General features: G+C 40.3%; 1 protein-coding gene across 1 annotated transcript in view; it reads right to left on the bottom strand.

Annotated features, from left to right (window-relative positions):
* Positions 1-10,797, bottom strand: part of LOC109957083 (low-density lipoprotein receptor-related protein 1B-like) — a 258,584-nt gene that overhangs the window by 106,945 nt on the left and 140,842 nt on the right. Inside the window, 5 exon segments of the mRNA XM_020594679.1 lie at positions 1,185-1,430; positions 3,909-4,109; positions 7,252-7,434; positions 8,719-8,889; positions 9,019-9,099. Of these exon segments, the coding sequence (XP_020450335.1) occupies positions 1,185-1,430; positions 3,909-4,109; positions 7,252-7,434; positions 8,719-8,889; positions 9,019-9,099 (882 nt within the window).

Here is a 10,797-nt window from a genome sequence, read left to right as displayed (position 1 = left end):
CCCCCCCACACACACACACACACTACACAAACGCAGTCTTGCAAAAATGGGCTTTTTGCGAGCCTTATCTTCGCAGCACTCTAGATTAAATAATACTTTAGGGAACAGAACTGTTTGCACACAAATGCAATTAAACCAGTGTCCTTGCCTCAATGACACATTTTAGTGCTGTAACCAAACTAGCTACGATGCTACTGGAGAGAAGATTTTTACTTGCAGGTTTTCCTAACAAATATTTAATTACTCAGATGTGCAAAGGAAAAGTAGGAGAAAATGTGTGTCTGGGACTTCACAAAGAATCCAATAACACCTCTCTCAAGATGAAACTTGATTGTTTGCGTTTGTATGCTAAATTTGATTTATGATGAAGCTGTGCAATTCTGCTAGGCTTCCAGAGAAAATTGTACATTCTCGTCCTGCGTTAATGTAAGATTAGACCTGCGACTACCATCAATCTTCGAGTGAAATAGAGAAGCAAGTAATGAAAATGAGGTCTATAAATCTAAATGTGACAAGCATGTGCGTGTAGCGATTGTATTTGAAGCAGTCTCGTGAAATAGATCATTCAATAACAGCAATCAGAAGAGCGGAAAGTTTGAATTTATAATGTGATACTACACTGATGAACCATTTATATTTGTATAGGATTAGGCCCGAGGTGAGTTTCTGCACAGCTGAATGAAATAACAAAACTCCGGTGGTTTGAGAAGGGACAACACATTTCATTTACTCAGCATCCTTACAGATAGAAACAGACAGGACTCATCGCTCACATGCCTCATGTGAAACTGATTGAATCTGACCTGACAGTACTCTAAATCTTCTACTACTATTCTTCCGACCACCTCTGCAGTTTTTCAGCACTGAGACACACTAATGCAAGAACCTTCTGTAGTTTAATTTTTGCCTTCCTTTTTGGTTTCACTTGTCTATGGCATGAAGCTTCTGAATTGGAATATGGATTTGAAATAACACTTAAAACATATTTTTATTAAAGACATCAACAGTGCAAGAACAGTCTTAGAGCAATGATTCCAAATCAGAAGAAAACAAATTAAGGTAGGGGCAGTAGTATGACCTAGAATCAAATTTAGTATTACTGCAGACACAGGTCCACAGCTGAACAGCATCATATCAACCAGCAGCGTCACTAATACAAACATTAAGAAGCTAGGGTCTGTTACCAGTGCTGTGACAGCTGTCTCCGTCTGGGTCTAGCATCCATCCTGGATAACACGAGCACTTCACCGTGGTCTTGTACTGCTCACACACCTGGCTGCACTTTAGGTGATGGCTGCAATAGTCCACCATCTCACAAGTCTTGTTGCTGGAGTCAAGGTGAAGCCCCGGGGGACAAGAACACACAACCCCTTTCCCTGGCGCCACAGTGCACTGGTGACTGCAACCCCCTCTGGCTACAAGACACAAATCTGGAGTGAAGAGAAACGAGAGGTTCTTAGAAACGTTACAAATACTGGAAGAGAAGGTGAGATTTAAAAGAACTTTTGAAAAATGTGTTGCGGTAGCTCTGTAAGAGAGTAAGTGGCCATCTGACAGACCCCACTAATTGCTAACAACTGCATGAATCCACATGGTTTTATCTTTGAACATAATGTCTCAAGGATAACATTTCACTCCCAGCTAGAGATCAAAAGACAAGTAGAAGCACTGTGTTCACAAGCCTTCACGCAGCACATTGCATGTTTTCACCTGAGGGTGAAGGGATTTTATTTCTATTACTGCTTCAAAAACAAAACAGAATAAATAAATAAATAATAATAATAACAACATAATGCACTGTTCTTTTCAAAAGTCATATAATTTTTAGGAAATTACATTTTTCCACTCTACACATTTGGTTCTTCTTTGATGCTGCCAGGTCAAGGTGGAAAGGAATACTGGTGAAAGGGAAACCGGTCTCCTTTTTCCATCAAGATTAAGATCATCTTGTGAGGGCAAGAACAGCACTGCACTCTCTCAGTGGGGAGAATGGACTATACGGTCACAGCTGTCGACAGGGGGTGCGCATCCTGCTGAGCTGGTGCAAATCAATCAGACTCTCAAGGTTCTGAACACAAACTAATTGTCTATGAGGAGGCAGAGACCATCTTGCCAGGTACAATAACACAGACACTCAAGGGTCCTGCAGGGACTTTCCTGCAAGGCTTGAATATCTAGTAAAGCTCTAGCAAATGAACATCCATGTTTACACCGTTGGCTTGAAGAGATTAGATAGCTGGGGCTAGTCACAGGAGACCCATTTCTTTCCTCTAAAGGCTGCTGGACAAACAGTTCCACATTTGCCATCATGGGGAAGGAAGAGTAGTTCTGCATGTTCTGTCTCTTTGGTCACTGATGCAACACATATCGGTTCCTCAGGCTCTGAGCTGCTGCATGTGGAGGAGAGGATATAGCATGACTCCACAGAGAGGTGTTCCTTGACATCCCATGATATGATATGAAAAAAAAAGCTGGAGTTGGCTTACAACTGCTTTGTGGTGCCTCAGCAGCTAACGTGGTGGATGTGACAGTGCCTCAACATTTCCAGTTAATTATTTTGGAACTCTAAGCTGATAAAATGTAAATTATGAAGAATAAAGTGTTATGTGGAAATAAAAAGTTGCACAAAAGAAGGTGCTGCAGTTTTCATTTGCAACATAAATGTGGTTGATTTATTTGTCACATATTTCTTTGTTTTATTTTCCATTAAGCATGTGCCACAGTGTTTTTATTCCTCCAAGAAGTGACTGAAAGGACATGCTGTTGGAGCTTTACAAAACCCAAAATGCTTAACTGTCCATGGAAGTCATTATTTTTTGACAGGTTTTCTTGGTCCATTCTCTTAAAAGCGATTCCTCACCCAAAGTACATCTTTGGGAGTATCAAACACTCACAGCCTTGTAGGCATGAAAGGTGACTATAAAAAAGTTCCTCATGAAGAAGAGCAGCTTTGGTCAGATTGAATTTCGGTAACAATAGATTCCAGTGGTGACAAGTTAGCTGCTGACAGCTTAAAACATCAATAAAATCCATATAAACCTCTGAAACATCTCAAAATTTTACTTGTCTGTTTATCACTATCCTCAGTACTCAGACATTCAGACAGAAGTATATTTAGTCAAACCTGAGGACTGAGCATTTGGTGTTGCATGCCATGTAACTTGTCACTGTTGGAATCTCTTATAACACAATTCAGCTACTACAGAAACATTTCACAGCCTTTCAAACACCTAGTGGATGAGTGTTCGATAAACTGCCCACATACCTTTGTGTACCTTTGATCAGGGGCTGCTTTTCAAAGTTCCCTTAGTTCTAATTAAGGATAATCTTTAATGCTACAACATACAAGTATATTTTGACAATGCAGTGCTTCCAGGTTTGTGGCAACAGTTTGAAAATGGTCTTTCTTGTTCATGACAGTGCACAAAACAGAGGCACATACATACTATACACTATCTTCCTTAGCCTGCCACCACCATGACCCAATCCGGCTTAACAGCTTACTGTAAAATGGATGGTTGATGGTTGGAAGGAGTGCACAAAGCCAGGTACAAGTAGAAATGTGCTTTTCAAGCTTGGTGAGAAGCGCCTGCAAATAACCCTGATCACTCGTCCATCAGACATATTTGAAATGAACTGGAACGCTGACCGGGAGCTCGGTAAATGCTCAGCCTCCAAAATCCTGTGTAAAAACTTTCTCTGAAGAGTGATACCTCTTATAGCAGCGCATTAATGTCCACTGTTGTGGAATGAGATTATCTGCAATCATGTGTGCAGTGTTCTGTACGCAAACAGTTGGCCATCTAGTGTAACCTATTCAGGAGTAGAGTATCACTGGACATCTTGCTGGGTGATGAAACAAAAACACACAAAAACAATATGACATGCACAGACAGGTCAAAGATTACCACAGATGGGTCCTTCATCTGAGCGGTCAGTGCAGTCCACTTTGCCATTACAGATCTTATCAGGTGTGAGGCAGACCGACGTGTCATTGGCACAAGGGTACTTGGGCGGCTTACAGAGAGCAGACTCACAAGACTCTTCATCCGACCGGTCCTCACAGTCAATGTCCCCATCGCACACCCAGCTCTTTGTGATGCACTTGCCTGTAGAGAGCGTGATGTGGAGAGAGGAAGACTCTAAAAAATGCTTTAAATTTAGGATTGAACAATTCCAAGTTTTACCGCACTTCGGACACACTATGTAATCTCACTGTAGAAAGCATTCATATAATTCAGTGCTTGCATTTTTGCATTAGACATTAGAATAACTGCATTAGAAAAACTGTTAGATAGCCCCCCCACCTCCACTCCCACCCCAAAAAACCAAGCTTTTTTCCCACAGATCAACATTCGTGTGCTGATAACTGCTGTACTCGAGTGTACTTTGCAGTTCCCTCGCCATAACATTTAGAAAGAGGTAGGTGGAACCACCGTGGGGTGTGAGGAAGAAAACAACACAGATACTGTGCACTCCCAAGTGAAGCTTAGATCTCAGCATATTCCAGTTTACGGGTTTTACATCTTAGCTAGATCATGAGAACCCACTGGTTTGTGCTTAGTGCCAGATCAGTGCAGATTGACATGGGAGGATCAGCAGAGCCTGTGTGGATGTGTTCAGGTGTGTCCGTGTGTGAGTTTGGCTTCACATCTGAGTTTTCATGTTCTAAATGCTTATGCTTGTGATGCCACTGTAGTCGCACAAATAAGTAACCGAAAGCTTATGTGATATTGGAGAGCACAAACTTTTCCATGCGTATAATATAGACAGAAATTGGGGCAGAGAAATGTTCCAGTAATATAGTGTAATCAAACTGTGTGTGTTTGTGATAATGCACACGGACAAGGAGGTTAATCATTTATATAATTCAATTAACCAGTCTTGAGTCTGGCAATTTCACCTTGAATGACACAGGAAGACAATTCCATCACTTCAACGTGATGAGTTTTATGAGCATGCGTATCTGTAGGGCCGAGGATGATTTTATTCAGGGAGGGGAGCAAAAGGGATGAAGTCCTTCTAAGCGGGCTTATTAATAATCACCATCACTTATTATTTTGAGTAGGAAATACATCTTTTATGTTCTTTCCAAATATAGGAATGCTCAAACATCTAAAAAATTTCATCTTTAATCCAACAAAAGTGCAGCACATCCACAGATGGATTTCCTACAGATGCTGGTAACGTTTTATTTATGTTTTATGTTGGTCCCTCTTCTACGCATAGCTGATGATTTAGTTTTAAATAATAGATAAGTAAATTCTTAGTTGTTTTTTAAAGCTGTGCTCACCATTAAGGGTGATACTAGACACTAAAGCCTAATACAGTGCCGTTCTTTATATTCGTAACTTTATTATCTTTTATTTTGCAAAGTCTCAGATTAAACTGTTTGGATTTCATTTTTAGTATAATACATAACTGTGGTATTTAATGCTGAGGCGGAACTAGGGGCCTTAGTCAAGATAGTAGCAGCTATAAATGACCATAGATAAGAAAGATTACAACCACCTTATCATCAACCAGTCACTGGGTAAATCAGTTTCAGTAGCAAATGTATTCTTTTTCAACCAAATTGTTCAAATCTCTGTCCTCCACGTCCTAACGTTCTATGTCAATAGAATATCAACCTCAACATCTAAAAAAAGAAATTTAATTTACTGAGAACAAATGAAAATCCACTGGGTACACTCAGAGGAAATGTCAAATCATTGCTGTACATTTAACCTGAATGCTTCATTATTATTAAACATAGTGCTGAATAAATAAATATCTATGGTGTGTTCAGCCATTGTTTGCTTGTGTTTTTGTGAAGCTGTTCCAACATAAAGTTCTGTGGGGGGGTGACGACACCAAGGCTGCTCTTCTGTATTGTTACACTGAGTGCTCCATCTTGCAAACTCCTATCTTTGTTAGTGTTTTAACCTCTCCATGTAGAAACACATCCCGTAGGGGGGGATGCTCAGAACTTTTTTAAACATATTTCTCCATCTTTGGTCTTATAATAATAACATAAAAAGCACAAGCACACATTTTTCTGGCTTTTCACAAACCCTTGTCGAAGTATCATATTTCTAGAAAGGGCACTCCATTCTTCTGGGGAGGACAGAACAAATCGCACCAGTGCACAGGGGTGTGACACTGCAGAATAAGAGTGAATAATAATTGTGTGGTCTAACCAGCCCTTTACCATGCAGCGTTGCTTCAGTTCTTGATAATATCGCCAAGGGATGAGCAGAAAGCTACAGAACTACAGACAAAAAGCAACTGAACCTCTCTCTGACCTTTTCCTTTCAGTTGCTGAAATAAAGTGGATGCTGGGTTTGGGTGCATGAGCTGTTTAAATGGTTTGTTCTAATTGGCTGAGCATGTACATGCAAACTTCACTGTGCTGCTCCACGGTGGAGTGTAGTTACGCCCCTAGAGCCTGTCGGAGTATTAAGCTTTTATGAAAGAAAAGAGACACATTTGGCAGCATTATTTCTAACTGATAAGCACAAACACTTTCTTCCCCTCTAAAGAAAGGAGCACTAAAGTGAAAGCGATCTTTTAGTTTAGTTTGTTGGCATTTTGTTTATTGTGAGTTTCTCTGTGAAGGTTAAGTAAAGTCCAAGCAGATTAAACTACATTCCTTTTATTTAGAAAATGTTTTGTCATCTGTTCATTAGAACTAAATGTTCGAACTCCAGACCATCATGCTTAATTTAAAAGTGAACTACATGATTGTTTTGGATGACTGTTCATTTCCTATAATAGAACAGACTAGCAAAATGGCATCATCTCTGTGCAAAGTGAAACAACGGTCAATCAAGTCAGCTGCTGGCCTTCTCCCTTGCTGTGTGTCGCTGCTTGTCACTGTCATGCTCACTCAACATTATTCAGCCAGCCAGTTCAGTAATGAAAGTACAACATCTGTCTCAGGCGAGTGATGTGAGATTAATTTACTGAACTCAAAGGCAAGTTGAATTTAGTTTTGATGCCCCAGGATCAGAGTTTTCTACTACAGACCAACCAAAACTGTCAGCTGACCAATCAAGTGTACAAATCAACACTGGGACAGTGTTGAAGAATGTCAGACTTTATCTAAAACCCCTGTTTGATATCTATTAACATCCACTATTCATTAACCAAAAAGTAGTGACAATGTAGAAGCAATGCACAAACTAAGAGTCAATTTTAACATCTTTAACACATCCTGTTTCCAGGACATGGGACTCACTGTGTTCTTTAGCAGTGTACTGTATTCACTACCTGTATCTTTGCAGGTAAACTTGGCCTTGGGGTCGCACATCCTTTTAGTGCCCTCACAGTCTTTCTCATCGCTGCCATCCTCACAGTCCTTGTCGCCGTCACACCTCCAGCGCTCGGGGATGCAGGTTCCATCTGTGACACAGTGGAACTCCTCCTCACTGCACTCAATCACAGATGGCAGCACTGAAACAAAAGTCATTCAACAATTACTGCTTCACAGATCTATAGTGCGCTGTCATGGGCACAAGGCACAAGACTTGAACTATCATTTTAAAAGACATCTTTTACTGTTTACAAATATTTATGTTTGCAAACAGGGCTCTTGGCAGCTATAATAGGTCAGTGAGTTCCAAAGAGTGAAGTTATTTCACTTCAAGCATTTACATTTTATGTCTCTAAGATGTTTCTGTCTTTTTTAATGACCCTCTTCACTAAATCTTTCTCCAGTGGGGGTTCATTACAAATAAAAGTAACTGGTACCACTACATCATTAGGTTGTATATGCCGCACTGCAGCCAAAAAAAGAATGCAAAATGACAGTGTAAAATACATCACACATGTTTTCTCTTTTGGCTTTTGCTTTTGATTTAATATTCCAAAACAGGAGCAAAACTGTGTATTTTAATCATTCAGAGTTCTGCACCAAAAGAACTAGAGTAACACCAGACTGGTACTTGATCAGTTTTATCATGATTCTTAATTGTTTTAGTCAACTATAAATAAGCATCAATATAAACTCATTTAAATCACGGCATTGTGAATTTGACGTATCATGGCTTTGAATCTGATGAACTGTTTGCTTAAGACTTAACAGTCAAGCCCAAAGAACATTTCAACAGCTGATGCAAAGCTAAGACAGATTCAGTCCCCTGGGGTAAAAGCAGTAGCAGACATGAGGGAGTGGAGGAGCCTGCAGTTCTCATCAGGAAATGGTTTGATGAATAGTCTACACATTGTAGTGACAAGCAAGTGAGCTGTGAGTTTTCCATGAGCTTGCATGGGGTTTCTGTGGTAATTAGATTAAATGACTCAGCTCCTGATGGTACATTTCCCACAAACAGAGACTGGATACGATCAGTAGCACGTGAGAATGAAAACAAAGTTATTGAACTCAAGCTGATTAATTGCTAAACTTGTAATCACAACACCTACATTTAAATTTTTATTTGCAAATAAAATCATTAGCACACTAAAACAGATATAAGGGCAACTAGAGATTTGTAAAGGTGCTGCCAGAGAGTTCTTCTGCTAGGTGGGTATTTTAAGAAATTAGATCATATCCCCATAATGACTAAATATATAATGGGGTCATTTATAAATATGTGGACTTCACACAGCTAATATTTTGTTGTAAAATATGAAGAATAATGAGGCTCATAATAAGCTGGAGAGGATGTATTAGTCCACCTACTTTTTATCTGACTCAATACGCCCCAGCATTTAAAAAGGTAATGCAAACATTCTTACACGCTGATCCACCTCTACAGTTTATGTTCTCATCACTGAAGTCGCCACAGTCGTTGTCACCGTCACAGGCCCATTGGTCTGGGATGCAGCGCCCACTGTTGCACTGGAACTGGGTGTTGGAGCAGGACTTGGTGCATCCCACTTCATCGCTGCCATCTCCACAGTCATCATCTGCACACGTGCAGAGACACTCGGGTGTGACCACACAAACGTGTGAAAATGTCATGGCTGATAAATGTAATGTTAGAATCAAGATGTACAAATTTCAACTGTGCATCTTCAAAAGGATCTTGTTCGTACCTGAGTCACAGTGCCACTTCACACTGATACATCGCCCATTGGAACAGCTGAACTGGGTGAGGGGCTCACACGTGGGGAGTGCTGAAAAGATTTGAATACAGGTAAACATCAGCTACAAGTCCAGCCCAACTTCAAGAGATATTTAGATGACGAGAGGCTGCCGCACACTGGCGCCAGTCGAACCACCGGGAGCAATTTGGGGTTCAGTGTCTTGCTCAGGGACACTTAGGCATGCGGGGAGACCGGGAGTCGAACCACCAACTTGCTGGTTAGAAGACGACTGCCCTACCTCGTAAGCCACAGCCACCCACGAATACAGGTAAACATCAGCTACAAGTCCAGCCCAACTTCAAGAGATATTTACCCTGCACTTCTACAACTGGCAGTTTTGCTTTGGGTTAAATTGAACAGAATCTAGGTTTCTTCACTGGGAACTGGCAGAAGTCCATGTCCTAACACCTACATTATGAATTGTGAATTACTATTCAATTGAAAGTGGTAAATAAAGATGCAGAAAATGAATTTCGTGACTGAGATTTAGATTTAATCATGGTTGTCCCTTTGGAGTTATCATCTCCAAGTGTAATGAATAGAACAGACTGTATTAAATAGAAGTTTTTCAAGCAGGGGATAAAAAGTGACACAAATGCTCTTTTGTTCAAACAGTACTTTGATTTTCAGTTAGCACCTCCCACTTATTAACAACAGATTTGAAATTAAAGCAATTTCATCAACAAAAAGCAGATCATGGAGGATGAGATACGATTTCTAAAACAAAATCTACACCCATGCTAGCATCTTCGCAAGAGACTGTATAGGTACAACGAAGCTAAACACCACTGTCAGCATGCTAATGCCAAACATGTGGATATTGAGAAAATATACAGTTTACCATCTCAACCATCTTAGTTTTGCATGTTTCCATGGTAATGTTTCTAATTAGTGCTAAATAGCACAACTGAGGGCTTGGATGCCTCTATCAAATTTTATGGCAAAGCACCTAATACTGAGAAACAAAAGTCAGAAGAGTCACCATTACTGTCACCACCAGGGAATCATGTATCCACCAATGTTTGTGCCAATCCATCAAGTGGGTGCTGAGATATTTTAAATGATAAGTAAAAACTTTGACCTGGTGTTTGACCTGGTGGCACTAGAGATAAAAGGAATCACTTACATTATTATGAATCATTCTTTGGGCACTATGTAGATCTGTAAAAAAAAACTTCATGGAATCCATCTAAAAGTCCCTGAAATATCTGAGTCTGGAGCAGACCAGCTGACCTAGTAACAGGCTGATCTACCAACGAACCGCCATTGCCATTCCTATAGAGTGAAAGCACTAGCAAGGCTAGTGCACATATACTGTATGTGATCATCACATTACTGAAGCCACCTCAAACTAAGACACATGTAGGTAAGGCTAATGTACAACTGGTGCTAAATCTTAAGAAAAATCTTTCAAAATTCTTCAATAGATTCTGAAAATAATATGAAATTCCTTTGTTGATTAATGTTTTGTACTGTTCTAAAGGGAGCCCCGCACTGCAGCTCAATATTCATGGCAAGTCCTGTGTTCACATTTCCTCCTTTGATTAATGCCTCCAATCACATAACTGTGAAAGTAAAAATCATTCTTGGCTCTAAAACTAAATCATTCCACCCTGACGGGTTGCACAAAGATCTGCAACCCAACAACCACATGGCTGAGTCTACATGGTCTCTACTCCAGTGCAGATGCTGCCAGCAACACACTGGGGGTTCATGGCAAAGAGGGAA

The sequence above is a fragment of the Monopterus albus genome, unplaced genomic scaffold (genome assembly GCF_001952655.1).
Source record: "Monopterus albus unplaced genomic scaffold, M_albus_1.0 scaffold24.1, whole genome shotgun sequence".
In the NCBI taxonomy this organism is placed as follows: Eukaryota; Metazoa; Chordata; class Actinopteri; order Synbranchiformes; family Synbranchidae; genus Monopterus; species Monopterus albus.
Note: the sequence above shows the minus strand (reverse complement) of the source record. Positions and strands in the feature narration are given on the sequence as shown.